At 36.2% G+C, this 16,570-nt stretch overlaps 1 protein-coding gene across 6 annotated transcripts in view; it reads right to left on the bottom strand.

Moving 5' to 3' along the window:
* The window catches only part of Nalcn (sodium leak channel, non-selective), a 305,907-nt gene that overhangs the window by 139,361 nt on the left and 149,976 nt on the right, over window positions 1–16,570 (bottom strand). For all 6 annotated transcript variants that reach the window (XM_074043034.1, XM_074043036.1, XM_074043032.1 and 3 more), the window contains 2 exons: window positions 8,437–8,604; window positions 2,223–2,414 (listed from right to left, as the gene is read on the bottom strand). In XM_074043034.1, coding sequence (XP_073899135.1) covers window positions 2,223–2,414; window positions 8,437–8,604 — 360 coding nt within the window. The remainder of the gene's footprint in view (window positions 1–2,222; window positions 2,415–8,436; window positions 8,605–16,570) is intronic.

The raw sequence follows: 16,570 nt of genomic DNA, 5'->3' as shown, positions 1-16,570 counted from the left end.
AAGAGCCCATAGCCATATTCACAAAATTCCAGTGTTTCTGAAAATTCTCAAAGGTTCTTTAAAAAAAATAGTTCATTTAACAGCAAATCTGATCTGACTTATGATTTATATATTGTCTTTATCCTTTGATGTTGTGGTTTGCTATGCAAGTCTTCACAGTGTCTACAGCCTACAATGTTTGTGTTGAATTAGATTGGAAGGAAAGGTGGACAGTTTTACTGTGTGAAAGATGGCCATCTGCTCTTTTGATTTACTCAATGAGGGAGCAGACTAGGAGAAGGTGGGCTTCATGGCTTGGCTTTCATCTTTGCTTGCATCTCTCCATACCTGGAGGAAGAGCTGACCCACCTGTTGAAAAGTCCCATTCCAAGTCAAAATCCTATGTGTGATCTTTCAAGCCAGACCACTGGCAATGACAGGGCTTTGCCTGGGTTCCCTCCCCATTCTGGACTTGGTGTGCAGCCTGGGCATTATGGTTTTTGGAGGATGCTGCAGCGAAGAACTCAGGTCCCAACCCACCTGGCCAGCTATGCTCATGGGCTCAGCTGCATCCCTAGCTCAGCTGCCACCATTTGGAGGCCTTCTTGCTGGGAGTCCAGCTGAAGTCCTCTTCTCCATTCTGCCTCAGTAATTCCCTTGCCTGGGCCATAAAAGGGCAGGAGGACTGCTGAGAAATGAAAGGATTCCCTGCCCCTCACTACCACAGACACCCACATGCTTGTCCCATGTTGTTTGGTGGGAAAATGGAACATAGTCTGCTGCACCTACTTCTGCAGCTTGCTCTGTGCACTGAGTGAACAAAAGCTTGAGTGTGACTTGCACTTGTTTATTGTCTTTATAATTGACCACCTCAAAACCTGGCAACACCAACATTTGTCCCAATCTTATGCTTTGGATATGGCCTTCTTCCCCTCCCTGAGAACACTTTGCCATTGTCCAATTTATGGTATATATCTTTAACCTCACTCTCCACTTGCTCCCTCATCACAGTTAAACAGATTACACTTTCATCCAGCTTAAGTTCCTTGGTCCTGTGTCTTCCTGTCATCATAGAATGTTTTTCTCATTTACTTTTACTCAGAATTTTAGTACACGTGCCCATGACCTGGGAGAGTCCCCTTACATTTCATTTGGCTACATCCAACTGTTCTTCAGTAACCAACCTTTTCAACAAACTTTCCTGGACTTTTCCATCCTAGTCCTGGGCTTTTCTCTGGGTTTCCAGGTACCTCATGCCTACCAAATCAAGGACAGGAGAGTCTAATGTTGATTTACTGGTTACTCCCTTCAATGCAGAGTTTCTTGAGAATTGGAAACTTAATGATGCTTATGCCCTTGGGATGACCAGGATTTCATGGCTCTTTATAGGCACTTGACTCAGGCTTGGGGATGCATATAGAAGGATGTCATAGTCCAACACTCATAGCTAATATAACAAATTTAGCATAAATAAAAAAAATCCAATATATATCTATTAGTAGAGACCATTTTTCTTTCAAAGCTTAACTTCAAAAAAAGTCTTATGCTATATTTACACTAAGATTATTCTTCCCATAGTAACCTTACTATTTAAACTTATGATTAGAATATATACACACTTTGTCTTGGTCACTGTATTTTTCAAGATTCTAAGTCTACATGAGATTAAATTTCTGAAACTTTCCGAATAGGGGCTGAATTTTCTACACAAGTTCTATTATGAATTGATTGATTTTTTTAAAACTTCCTTAGTGAATTCTAATGAGAATGTAGAGATATGAACTAGATGATCTTCTAAAGATATTTCAATTTGAAGACTATGAATTTTATAATATTGAAAATCCAAAGCTTCCTTTCAGATTATGCCTGTCATAAAATACACGAACTCTAAAATATGTTTGAAAAATGTTACCTCTCACAAACACAAAAATGGACACTTTAATTTAGAATTCTGCTATATTGTGACTTATAGGTGTGAAGGGCCCTCGCTTCCATTTTCCTCTTTTTTGGCATCTTATATTATTTTCAGAATTTTAGAATGGATGTATACTCTGGCAATGCTGAAAATGTACTCAAGCACCTGTACCCTGCAGAAGAGACCATTTTAAACATTAAAATTTATTTACCTCAAGTTATCAAAAATGCAATAATCAGTTTAAAACATGGCTAAGGTGAAATCTGATGTTAACCATTATTAGTAAAATAAGAGGAATGACTTAACTGACTGTGTTTTTAATTCTTACCCTTGGAAATGTTGTAAATCTGTCCAGTTCTTCAACAAAGCAGAACATCTGTAAACTGATCGCTGACATGACAATCAGAAGGCTGGCGGTGAACACAACTAAACTCCCAAGCTTCTTTCCAGGACCAAATATCTTGTACACAAAGTCTTCTAATGCTGGAGAAATCTTAATAAGCCGAACTACCCGAAGAACCTATCATGACAGAGAAAAACATACAGATCTGATCATTTATTTACAGTGAATAGTAAAGAAGTCCACTTTCAAACATCATTTTTCATAATATCCTATAAAAATAATATTTTTCCATTTCAGCATCTGGGGACTAAAAATTAAAATAGTAACTGAGATATTCCTGTAACTCAGTGCCTCTCACATAGCAAGAAAAATGATAAATCCTAAATGAATGAATGAAGACAAATGATAGTAACTAAATGTTATACAACGTGAACATTCAACTGTTATAACTAGTACATACTGTTGAAACAAAGTAGACAGTTTCCTAATGATTGGATACCTAGGAAAACATTTAATTCAATATTAGTTATATTTAATGTCTCATAAAACAAACCTTCCTAGGTATTTCACATTCAGAAAAAAGTGGGAAAAAATCAAATTTCAATCAAGGAGACTTTTACTCCTGGCTCAGACTTCTACCCATCTTCTACCCACCTAATAGAACTTTCTGAACTTTAGCCTAGCCAGAGACTCCCTAGAAGCCACAGATGCTACTTTCCAGTCTTTGCACCTGCTTTTTGCAGCCACATGTGTCCTGTGAGCTAGGCTTAGGCTTATGGGGTATGAAAAGAAGTAATTTGTGCAGCTTAGGTATGTTAAGTTAAACTTGCCCTGTGTACACTTTTTATGCCTCTTCTGGCATAGAAATGGGAACAACTGGAGTGGCACCTCTGGACCAGGAATAGAAGCCTTGTAAAGATATGACAGGGCTGATCCAACATAGCAGGCTGGCTTCCTGGATGACCTTAGGGAGCAGAGGCACTTGCTTTCCTGGACACACACCAAGTATTGAAGAGAAACAAGCTTCTATCTTATGTAAGCCTTGTATTTTTGGATCTTTGCTTTATCTGCTTACTTTGTTATCTTTGCTCTCTACATAGATATTATATATAATACATAGATTTATTTAGGAGTTTTGCATGTGTATTTTGCAAAAAACCCCCACCCACAAGTAATTAATAAATTGATTTCTGAATTAAATCATTCAAAAAGTATTGATCATGTGACAAACATTGTGTTGGAAAAATGTGATTTTCAGGGCATAGTTATATGATTAAAAAGTATAAATTTTTGTGTAAGTTGAAGTATACAACATGGAAAGATGTCATTTTTTCACTAAGTCATCAATTTCTTTATGTACCTGTAAGGAATAAAAAATTCTGCCAATGAATATACAACACAATATTGATTATAATCAATAATAAACAAAGATCCAAATTTAGAGATATGAAATCAGAAAACTGTGTTCTTGGCATAAATGAAACATGGTACATATAAGGGTAGTCCAAGGTGGCTAAGTGTCAAATAGGAGACTAAGTTGTCTGTATAAGATGAACACTTACGTAGAATATAGCTAAGAATGGAAAATACATTTAGAAAACTAGTTTTTAATTTTACATTCAGCATGCTTGTTTTGACCTTTCCAGCATCCCTGGCTTCCTACTCTACTGATTTTCCTTAGGTGAATCATTCCTGTTCCATTCTTACTTCATGAGGTCTAGAAGGGATTCCCCAGCCTCCATGACACAGTCCTGGCTCAAGGATTCACAATGAGTTGAATTATCCTCAAGACTTTTGGTGGGCACCTCCCATGAGAGGTGATCTTTATTTTATTCCCATTTCTACTTTTTAGTCACGGTGGGTGTTGTTTTAAGAAACATGTAAGGTTTGAGCTTCTGACAGCCATCTTTGTCAACCACATAAAGCAAGTCAGTTTAAGAATGAAGGAAGGTGAGTAAAGAAATGGAGTTCTGTTGACACCAGGCATCATTTTAGCCTCTGAATTTTACCCTATGAAGCCACAAGACTCTGAAGTCCCTAGTCTTTGATTTAACAGGAAGTACTGTTGGAGAACCCCATGATTCCTATTGCTTACAGAGCACCAATGCATGGCTTGTAGAAGCATGTGAAGTAACGCAATTGTGTAAATGACTGAAGAAGCTGTCAAGACGCTTATTTACAAACCCAACACTTCAGAGGATATTTATACAAAAAAATCAAGTGTTTGAATTAAGCATATCCCCTGTTTTAGCTATGAATTTTCCTGCTATAATTCTTAACACACATTCTGAAATCAGGACATGTTACACTGGTCTTTCCAAATAAAATGGCCTGATCATAAGAACTATTAAAATACTAACTTTATATTAATATTCAGACGCATAACCTGGCAAGATTTCACATTTTTATCAGATTTATCTATTCTCAGACAAATGATTCAGTATCTAACTGTAAGCTGCTGAATCTGGGTAGGTTTACAGGGACAATTTAACTAGTTTCTTGCACAGATTTCAGTACTCTATGTTTTCCTCACTTTTATTAAATCCATATTTAAAAGACTGTCTAAATAATTTTGAATCACATCCTAGATTCTCATATAGACAGCATATTACCTGCACAGCTGTGACAAATCAATATTTTATAGACTTAAAGAAACAGAACTTAACTCCCACACTGATGATTTGGTCAGCATTTTCAAAGGGTTAAACTCACATTCACAGAAAAGACAAATCCTGACCAGTGAATCTAATTGTGCCTTTTTACTTATTGGTGGATAAGAATGCCTCTCACTTGTCTTCTAATCAGGACTTTTGCTTTTGTGTTTTATACATACAAAATAAACATGGTCTCAAAGATGAGTGCTATAGAACATTTTGTGGTTGTTTCCAGAGCACGTTCTCCTGGTCACATTTCTAAGTCTGTCTCTTGATGATCACTCAGTTGCTTTCATAGTGAGATGCTGTAGAAACTGTAAGATTAAAAATATGAACTCTGATGACTTGGGGCCACAGATTACATGTGTATCTGTACCTCACAGGATTACTATGAGATTGTTATAGCAAATGGAACAACACAGTCAGCACAGTGCCTGATAGGCAGTCAGTGCACAATACACACCAGCAAACTGCATCATGACTGCACAGGTGTGAGAGACCCATTACATTTTATAGGACTTCCCATTTTCCATGCTGCCTGGTGCTCACCAAGGCCAGCCATAATGGCTTTGAATTTGTTAACTTTGCTCTCACCTCAGGCCGTGGGCAATGGGGTTTTCTCTACCTGGAATACCTTCCTGCAGAGCCTTTCATGGGTTTGCTCTTTCCAACTTCATTCTGTCTCTGCTCAAATGAAATCTCTTCGGAGGGCTTCCATGAGAAACTTACCGAAAATAGCCCTCACCTCACAATCACCACCCTTTTTACAATGCTCGTTTCTTCCTTAGAGCATTTCAAGTACTTGTATTGAACATTCCTTTGTGTACTTTGTGAACTATTTCCTCTTTAGAATTTAAGCTTAATAGGGTGGGGACCATTTCTGCTGTCCACAGCTTCATCCTCAGTATCTGAAATGGGGCACAGTAGGAACTCATGAAATATATTTGAATAAACACCAATAATTAATCTCAGTGATAAATGAGATTTTAAGGGGGGCCATTTCATACGAAACAGTTTCCTTCATTTAAATATGAAAAATACGATGTTGAATAAGGAAAGACTGCTAACACGATGAAGAAAGGTTGATTGAAATGAGAAGTGTGAGGGTCAATAAGGGAAGCCAAAGCGGGCCCAGAAAGGGCTACTCTGTGTCTAGTATAGTAGATTTTCTCCATGTGAATTCATAAAAATTCTTGTGACACATAAGATTTTCAAGAGATTTGCTCTTCAGACATAAAATATCTGAGGTTATTTAAACTTACTTCATTAAAAATATGAATTTGGCCAGGTATAGAGAGACAAATAAAAATCACTTGTCATGAACATAAACTATCACAAATTCAAATCCAGAATCAAATACATTAAAATTGTGGAATTGACTATGACTTGACTATATGTATGTATCTATAAAATGGCTAGACCCTGCAGACTAACCTAAGTTTGTGAAAAATACTAGAAGTAAATCATTAGAGACGAGGACAAGAACATGAAACTGGGGATGACTGATTATTTGCAGTACGATGATTGATTTCTTTCCAGTCACTTTTCCTTTTTTAGGTATTTACATACACACGTTTGTCTATTTCTCATTCAACTAAATCGTATTCCTCAGTTAGTATAAATTAATCATAATCATCATTTTATGGTAAGATTTGCACTATGACTTACTAAGCTATTCCTCAACTTATACTTGTTAAACGCTTCATGTATTTTCTCTTATAAAGAATTTCATGAATAGTTTTGTGCATATGCTTTTGTTATCTTCTAGCCTTGTACAAAAATTATCAGATAGTTTAGATAGTAAAGCAATTTTAAAGCCTGGATTATATTTAAACTGTAACTTTGCTGAAATAGTAAACAGTGTGTCCCTTCAATTTCTGAATTTAACAGGTTTTCAAAAAAGATACATCCTCTGTGTAGAGGCATAGCCTCTATAATTTTGTACCCTAAGGTAGATACGAAAAACTCATGATGATTTTTCAAAGAGCAGTTATTGACATGCATGTTTGGGGTTAGGTTTTCTTTAAGGGAGGAAGGATTTATTTTGGCTCTTGGTTTCACAGGTGTCAATGCCCTGTGTCAGGGAGGGTGGGGCAGGGTAGAGAAGCACTGCTCACTTCGTGGCCACCAGGAAGCAGGAGAGAGAAAGAATGCCTGTGCTCTCCTCTTCCTTTTTATTTCTCCTCTTCTCCCTTTTTATTTCGTAGGCCCCCACATTTAGGTTGTTGCCCACATTCAGATAGTCTTTCTCCCTTAGTTAATCCTCTCTGGAAACACCCTCCCCTCCGTTTCACCCCAGAGGTGTTCTTTACTAATCCCCTAGGTGCTTGTTAATCCAATCAAGTTGACAATCAAGATTAACCATTAATGCACATTGTTATAGAGAACTTTAAGCATGTTTATAAGTCTTGTCCAAGCCATCTCACCAGTGGTATCTAAGCTCAGCAGATAACCCAACCAACGATGAGGGATTTATGCCCAGAAATGTTAGGGGCAGTGGCACCTTGAGCCATGACAGTTTGCGGTGGTATGCTTGCCTTGATCACTGGAGGCTCAGCTTTTTGTCTGGAGTGCGGGGTATTTGCTTTCCAATTTCTGTGATCTGTATTTTCTTGTGCTTTCCTCCATTCCTGTACTGAGTCACCAGTTGTGATTTAGCTGCTAAAGTTCTAAAAAATGATAGCTTTGGTATACCAATAACTAAAATCAATGACATTGGAATGCATTATCTTTTTCTAAGGATTTAGGATCCTATTTCTCTAAATTAAAAAGCACAGGCTGGTGTATTCATCATAACTTTTATAAATGACAAAATATGAGACAGAAAAATGATGATAAAAGAGATGTTCTTGAGTAGGATTCTACATAAACATATTTTGTCATTTTAATCAAGAATTTAATAGATCAATAAGCACCTTTCTATCACCTAACAATTACAATGAATGTAAGCAACAATTAGTGTTTATTGAGCAATTAAGCAACATGATTTAATATATATATATCACATTTGAAGAGACAGATATCTAATTATTGTAAAATAAGAAGTATAACCACCATTATTTAATCATTACAAAAAGAAATAAGCCCTTAAATAATAATGTACAACCAATTAAAATCTATAAAGGTAGATTTTATAAATCCTTATTATTTCCATTGTAAATAATTGTTGAGCAAGGATATTTTTAAGAGAGATATATACTTGGAATTAAATTCATATTTTATTCACTAAAGTTTGTGCCAACAGCTTACCTGGCTTAAACGTTGCTGTTTATGTAGATATATGTTATCCATATGTGTTCAAATATGTATATCTATATACTGCTAATTTTGAAACAGTATGTTAAACTGCATTTGCTACTGTGAATTTTCAGGAGTTTAAAAGCAATTGTTATGACATAGTGTATAAATGCACTATTTCTTCCCAAGTTCATATTTACTAGATAATATATATATAAAATGTGGTTCTATATCATAGTTATAATAAAATGACTACTATTTACTATGGAAAGAAAAAAATTAAAGACAGATAGCATTATTTGTATTACCTGAAAGTATGTGAACTGAGAGTGATAAAGATCTGGGTACACATGAAGAGTAGTTCCAATGACGAGCAGTAGCTCAAATTTGTGGAGAGATGAGCTAATATATCCAGTAAATCCTAAGCACCATATCTTCAGAAGTGCTTCCAGATCAAAAAGGACGGTAAAAGCCACCTAGAGGAACAAAGAGACCTTAACATTGATATGCCAAGGTATAATTTTTTCAAATTATTTCACATATTAATCAGCACATAAATTTCAGTTAGTACTATATAAGCTGAGGAGCCCCATAAGATCAAGAATGACATTTTTTAAAAAACATAGGTTTAACTCTTGGGAATATACCCAAAACTGTGACACAGGTTACTCCAGAGGCACCTGCACACCCATGTTTATTTCAGCACTATTCACAATAGCCAAGTTATGGAAACAACCAAGATGCCCCACCACTGACGAATGGATTAAGAAAATGTGGTATCTATACACAATGGAATTTTATGCAGCCATGAAGAAGAACGAAATGTTATCATTTGCTGGTAAATGGATGGAACTGGAGAACATCATTCTGAGTGAGGTTAGCCTGGCCCAAAAGACCAAAAATCGTATGTTCTCCCTCATATGCGGACATTAGATCAAGGGCAAACACAACAATGGGATTGGACTTTGAGCACATGATAAAAGCGAGAGCACACAAGGGAGGGGTGAGGATAGGTAAGACACCTAAAAAACTAGATAGCATTTGTTGCCCTTAACGCAGAGAAACTAAAGCAGATACCTTAATAGCAACTGAGGCCAATAGGAAAAGGGGACCAGGAACTAGAGAAAAGGTGAGATCAAAAAGAATTAATCTTGAAGGTAACACACACGCACAGGAAATTAATGTGAGTCAACTCCCTGTATAGCTATCCTTATCTCAACCAGCAAAAACCCTTGTTCCTTCCTATTATTGCTTATACTCTCTCTACAACAAAATTAGAGATAAGGGCAAAATAGTTTCTGCTGGGTATTGAGGGGGTGGAGGGGAGAGGGAGGGGGTGGAGTGGGTGGTAAGGGAGGAGGTGGTGGCAGGGGGGAGAAATGACCCAAGCCTTGTATGCACATATGAATAATAAAATACAATAAAATGAAAAAAAAAACCCCAAAAACCCCAGAGGTTTAATAAAACCTATTAAACCTATGTTTAATAGTAGACCAAAGCTATCTCAGAAAATTGGAGAAATGTCAAAATTTTGAATATTTGTGATTTGTGATTTGTTTGCCTACTTTCTATTTTATAATGTATATGCTATGTTATAAAATTGCTAATTACAGATTACTAAACATAATTAAGCTAGAATGAAAAAGTTAAAATATCATTGACACCTGTATACTTTAAAGCACATAAAAAGCAAAAAAATTGGACTTCTATACAAAGTAATTTATGTGTATGCACATGTTAATTAATAAGTGAACACAATAATAGAATATGTTGTCAATTAATAAATAATCAATATTAGTTTTTAATATTCATTCAACTATCTAATCTCTCATATATTCTGAGTTTACTATTATGAATAACAATATTATAAAATATATACATACAGATAGTATGTTATTTTCCTTTACCTGTCCTATGAATGCTCATTTTATAAAGGAGGCTGTAACTGGAATTAAAATAAGTACATTAGATTACCTTCTGATTAAAGAACAGGGTGAGTGTTGGGATTAGTTGTAACATGTCCTTCTGAGAAGACAGCACACAATGTATTAGAAAACAGGAGTAAAGAACAACTTTATTTTTCAGGTCACTATTGAGTATCAGAAGTAATTTTTCCTCCACTCATCCTTGGGAAATGGAAATGTAGTAATAGCTTGTTAAGAAACCGACCATTAAAAGCAATGCAGCTGGTTAACTTGAACACGGGAGGGACTAGCATTACTTCTGAAGTCTACCATATCTGTAGGTTCTATTAGCTTTTCATTTTTAGTAAAACACACGAAAACAACACATTTTAACTTTGAAATAATCCTAAGTGCACAAGAACATGTTAATGAGTGCCTTTGTTCACCTTTCTCAGGTGTTGGTGTTGACATGTTTCTGTTCTCTCTCCTCAGTTGTCTACACCCTCATGCACACTTGCAGTCACAGAAACCGGCTTCCGTTTTATATCACACTTTGCAACTTGCTTTCTCATTCACAGTCATCTCACACCTACTCTTTTTATCAGCTTTATAAATGCCCAGAGTGTTCACCACGTGTTTGACTCAATGTTCTCCCTACTCTTCATTGATGGGTGGTATTTGAAGGATTAATCAGGGAAGATGGTCATTTTCCTACTCCAAAAATAAGGCTGTCCTAGCCATCCCTCTGCATATCAGTATTTACTGAGGTTTTTTATGTTCCCTCCCTTCCTTCCTTCCTTCCCTCCCTCCCCCTCTCCCTCCTTCCCTCTCTCCCTCTCTCCCTCCCTCCCTCCCTTCCTTCCTTCCTTCCTTCCTTCCTTCCTTCCTTCCTTCCCTCCCTCCCCCTCTCCCTCCTTCCCTCTCTCCCTCTCTCCCTCCCTCCCTTCCTTCCTTCCTTCCTTCCTGCCTTCCTTCCTTCCTTCCTTCCTTCCTTCTTCCTTCCCTCCCTCCCTCCCTTCCTCTTTTTTTGCTGAGGTTCTTTTGTTTGTGTTCCCAAGGCAAATTCTTGCTATGTAGTCCAGACTGGCCTCTAACTTGCGATCCCCCTGTCTCAGCCTCCTATGTCTGGGACTTATAGATGTGTACCACCCTAGCTGACTTACTGAGACTTTTATATCTATAAATAGACTTCTAAACTTGGCATTGCTGGGAGCATAAACAGATTTGTATGTTTTAAAGTTTAGAAAGTATTAAGTGATCATTCTCAAAATATTTGCAGTAAATTATCTGCCTCCCAGCAGTAGAAAAGATACTTTTGTCCCAAATTTGTCCCAGCACCAGTATAATCCAACTTATTATTTTTTCAGCTGTTCATCTGTGTATTGATCACTTAGATTTAATTTTTTAAGTAATTACATTTTGCTGTTCATAACCGTGCCAATATTCTATGGTATTATTTGTCTTATCAGTTTTCAGAGTTGTTGATATTGAAGACATTAATCTCAGTCTGCTATATGTACTGCAAATATTTTTTCCCTAGTCAAGTTTGGATTTAAACTTTGGTGTCACTAGCTTTATAAGCATTATAAATTTTACATGGTTACATCTGCTTATCTTCTACTGTATGATTTTTATTTTCTTTTGCATAGAGAATAGGAATTTTAGAAGATTAGTATCTAGTCTTCCTATTTATGTTTTATATTCACATTCTAGTATTTATATTCATTTATTATAGTTATTTGGGGTATATTTTATACTCTTTAATTAAAAGTTCCCATGTAAAGTTAGACATATTTCACACGCATGTTGCACAGTGAAATGTCTGCATGTACCTACATATTTATACTTTACCATTTCTATCTACTTAGGTCCAGAGGAGAGAAAAGCTAGTGATTTCTGTACATTGATTTTTTTATACCAGCCTTGCTAGGTTTTTTTCTATGAGTTCTAGTATTTTTAAATAAACTCTCCTGTACTTTATCGAAGTATGTACATATTATAGGCAAATGAAATAAGACTTTCTTTTTAAAGATTTGTTTTTGGAGTTAATTACATTAGTACATTAGCTGTAAGAGGAGTGTCATATAGTAGTTACTAAAGTGCTAATAACCTGAACTCATAATTTGCTCCTTATTTTCAATGGAAGTTCCTTCAGCATTCATGTGTAGTGGTTGACATAGGTCTTGGTAATTAATTTCAACCATGATCAGAGACTTTCCCCTCTCTATTTTCCTTTGAGAGAGTCAAACTTCAATTCATTGATAGTAACTATGTTTATCCCTCAAGAAGACCCCAGATGGTAATGATAACCTGTTGGAACTTATTGGGTAACATTTTATGTACTTATATTTTTGTGAGGTATGATCTTGAACTATAATTTTACTTGTGTATTACTATCAGGTATGGTCAGTATTATGCTTTATCCATTATATTGTAGAGTTTTCTGTCTTTTATATGACTTGTAATTTCTTAAATGAGTATTATCAGATCTGTGAAAGTCAGTAGACTTTACTAGAAAACAACTTGAGCACAGTTCTTGTATAATGGCAGACAAAACTTTCCTATGTTGTTCACTGATATGATTACTCATCTATCAGTTTATGTTTTTACTAGAAATCATCAATTTTCTCCAGATTTTTAAGACCTGCATTCATAGAATATTTTTCCCATATAGAATTGGTTCTTTTGGAGATTTTATAAATCTAATGCTCCTTTAAGTCAATTTCTTGGCTGTCAGCCCCTAAAAGTAATGTAATTTTGAAACTCAGCCCCATTTGAGGGCAGACTATCTGACACACATGCAGTAGAGATATCTTTCAGGGCTCAAGGCAAGACAGAGGGGTTCTTTGTCATTTCCTTCTGAGGGATAAGCTTTGTTCTCCTGTCGCCTGAGTACAGAGCCCATGTGTCCTGCCTGCTGTATTGGGTTGGTGCAGGGGGGTGGGGTTCTGTCTTCTGACTTCTTATTTTGCATAAGTTCCAGCCTCTTCTGCCCTGGTCACACCCTGAAAATTGTAAGTTCAGGAACAGGTATAAAATATCCTTAGGGAAGCCACAGGCTTTGGGGCACAACTGGCATTCCAGACTCATATCATACTTAATATTTGGCCTTGAAAATTTTCCTTAATTTTTGCACATTTTGTTGAGCATTTAAAATATTTTAATGTTTGAGGGTGTTTTGTAGAGATGATTTCCAGCCACCTTTTGGCTCAACTTTGTATGTGTTTTCCACAGGTAGTGTACTAGTTGAATTCTTTTAAACATAATGAGATTTCCTATGTTTTTAAGTAGGAAAATTCAAACACTTACATTTAATGTACTGATATAGCTTCAGTACAGTATACTTGGTCTTATGTTTCCTGTTTACTATTGGTCATTGCTATTTCATCTTTCAAACTTTTCTAGCATAGTGAAATATTTGTTAATTTCTTTTCCTCATTGTTACCTGGGACATTTTACTTGGCTTTTCTAATTCCTGAATTTAATTCCCAATGGATCTAAATTAATCCACACCTTTAAATTATTACTTCAAAATTGATTTACTGGTTTACCCATCCCTCATCTCCAGTTTGCCATTCTGCAAACTTCATACTACACATCTGTCTTCCATTTTCTATCAATATCAGATTCTCTATTGATTTTCTAATTCTTGGTTTTGCTGAAATATTTTATAGATTTAATCCTACTTTCTGTTTTTTTTTTTAATCTTAAGAAGTGTGCTTTATTGGTTGAGCTGTGCTTGCTTGGGGGAGGTCTATGTTTCTGCCTTTTGTATTTAGAGTATGCTTTAGAGCTAAGAAGAAAAACTAGATCTCTTAATTGTCATGATTGCTTTTCTTCCCTCTACTCTGCTCACTAGCATTTAGTTGGAATCAGTAATTTTAGTTCCACATTTTAAATTTATTTTAGTGCACTGTAGAAATGTTTTAATATAGGCTAATAGCGAAATTAATATACTTGAAATTTTTAACTAACAAATATACTTATACTTATTTATGGGGTATGGTATTATAATTTGATATTTCATCTTCTTTTCCTCAAGAATTTTATTTGACCTGCTTTTATCATCTTCCATTTAGCTGCAATGTCCATTACTTTTTTCTCCTTTTTATCTCTTTTAGCTAGCATCTGTATTGTGATATACTTATGATTAGCATACTTGGGGTATTTCCCTCAAATAAATATCAAGGATTGCATGCTCTGTTCATCCCCTCAGACATAAAAACTCACTTTTAACACTGGCATGCTTATTTTGGTTGTCTGGATTCCGGAATTGCAGTTCCTTTCTCTGATGGTGAGGATATACTGGTTCACTGCCTTTTGCTTTCCCATATCAAATAAGCCATCTGATGTACAATATATTTATTTTACCTTGTAGGTTACTTAAGCCTGCTCAAAGGCTGAATGAGTGTTTTTCTTTATGCCTGACACCAAATGAGGACACTGGGGTATGCCTAGGAGTGGGTCTTTCCCATAGTCTCTATGAAGATGAGAGCTGAAGATTTATCCTTCCCTTCCATTGAGAAAACTTTTCTTCTCCTACTTAGTAGTACTTTTCTTCTATCTGCTCCCTTTTTCCTTCAGGGACTCTTATTATTCACCTTGGGATGGTTCATTTGTTTTACTTTCCCTCATGATTTCCACCATTTCTTTGAGGTATTTTGCTATTTAAACTTCCATATTAATAATTATTTCTGAATAACAGATATGCCTTTCAATTCATTGTTTGAAACATTTTGGTCAAAGGTTCAGAACATTTATTTTGTGCCCGAATTCTCCTTGATACAAGGGCGATGACAATGACAATGAACTGCTGTCTCTTTCATCAAGTCTACTTGACTGGGAACCTCATATCAGATGCCTGCCTTGGATTTTTGAATTTCATCCACAGTTTCCAAGTTACTTTGCAAGAGACTAATTTTTCTTTGCTTCCTCCTGGCTACTTTTTTGATGTGTTTGTTGTTGTCATTAATGCTGTCTTGAGCAGTGGAAGGAAGGGCAGCAGAGGACACCATGTTTTTCTGTGGTGAAAGATCTGAAGACCAGTTCCTTGGCATCAGGAGGGAGGCTTTGGTGACAGGATTTTCCAAGACTAGTAAAGTCCTTTATCCTTCAGCTGGAACAATACAACCTCTGGCAAGTTTCCCTTCCTTGTTCTGTGGAGTACAGTCAGGTTCTGTGGGCTCCCCTGGACCTCCAGCATCAGACAGACAGGTGCACCTCCTCTGCAGGGATTGACATGCTGTCTGCCCCTAAGCAGCAACTCTGGGAACCAGAGGACTCAAGTCCAAGCAAGAGTCAATTACTGTGAAACATTGGCTTCTTAGTCTTGGCATTGCAAAACTATAGGGAAGTCTTGTACTTGTGCTGTCTCCCAGAAATACTGTGGAATCTTGGGAGAAACTGAAACTCAAGTCTGGCATGAAGGTTGTACCCACTTGTCTGACCTGACTTAGAAGGAGCAGCAACAGACTCCAACTTTTTCTTTCCCTGTATTTTTAGACTAAGACTTTGGCTTCAAAGGGAAGAATGGTGATCCATTTCAAAATGATTTTTAAGAAAAAACTAAAATACTACTAATAAATGGCTAAAATATATCCTAATAGATTATTATTTAGTTATATATAAATACAATTAATCAATATACTAAATTTGCATTTGTTATTTAAAAGACTGCTGGATTTATCTGTTTATGTGATCATAATTCATAATAAAATATGAAGATTAATTTATTTGCATTATCATTTGCTCTATGGGAAAACCATGTCCTTTTCAGACACTAAAAGGCACTAAAAAAGAATTGGAAAACTATTATGTGACTATACTTAAATACCTATATTCTCACTGATTTTCCTACTAGAACTCCTGATTCTAGATTCTCCTAGGATCAAATACTTCACTTTTAGCATAACCTGTTATTTTTCACAAGCTAACACTATAGCTGTCTGGAAAACACTATTAACTCCAAAGTGATAACATTTTATAGAAAACGAAGACACATGAGAATAAGCCTAGTTTACTTGAAATTTTGAGTTAACCTGCCTTAGGCAGGGTTATGTCAGGATTTACAGCAAGTGATTCAGAAAAATCAGATTAGTTTAAATAATCACTATTTTAGTGTAAAGGTTATGAGGTTTGACATAGGATTTAAATTCAAACAAATCTAGCAAGTTAGAAGAAACAGAGAGGAAGCTGCCAGCAGGTAAGCTTTAGTAACCCCTTCTCATTTGGCAGTTTCTGAATAGTGAACTCATCCTTGACGGTAGTTGGATAGGGTAGAACTTGCCAGGGTCTTGAGAAGGCAGCTGGGCTCTCTGCTGAGCCTAATTACCTATAAGGACTCCAACAAAAAACACCTGAACAAGCATCTGATCTTGAAGCTTCCTGCAAATCTCAGGCAATCAGCAGGCAGCATGTGGATAGGTGGGCATCCACTTGTCACCCCTTGCCTGCAGTCCTCCATTATCATGGGCCCTCAATGGACTAATGGACTACTGGGTTATTTTGAGATGGGTTGGTTATAAAAGGCAGTTTGATT

The sequence above is a fragment of the Castor canadensis genome, chromosome 10, assembly GCF_047511655.1.
Source record: "Castor canadensis chromosome 10, mCasCan1.hap1v2, whole genome shotgun sequence".
Classification (NCBI taxonomy): Eukaryota; Metazoa; Chordata; class Mammalia; order Rodentia; family Castoridae; genus Castor; species Castor canadensis.
Note: the sequence above shows the minus strand (reverse complement) of the source record. Positions and strands in the feature narration are given on the sequence as shown.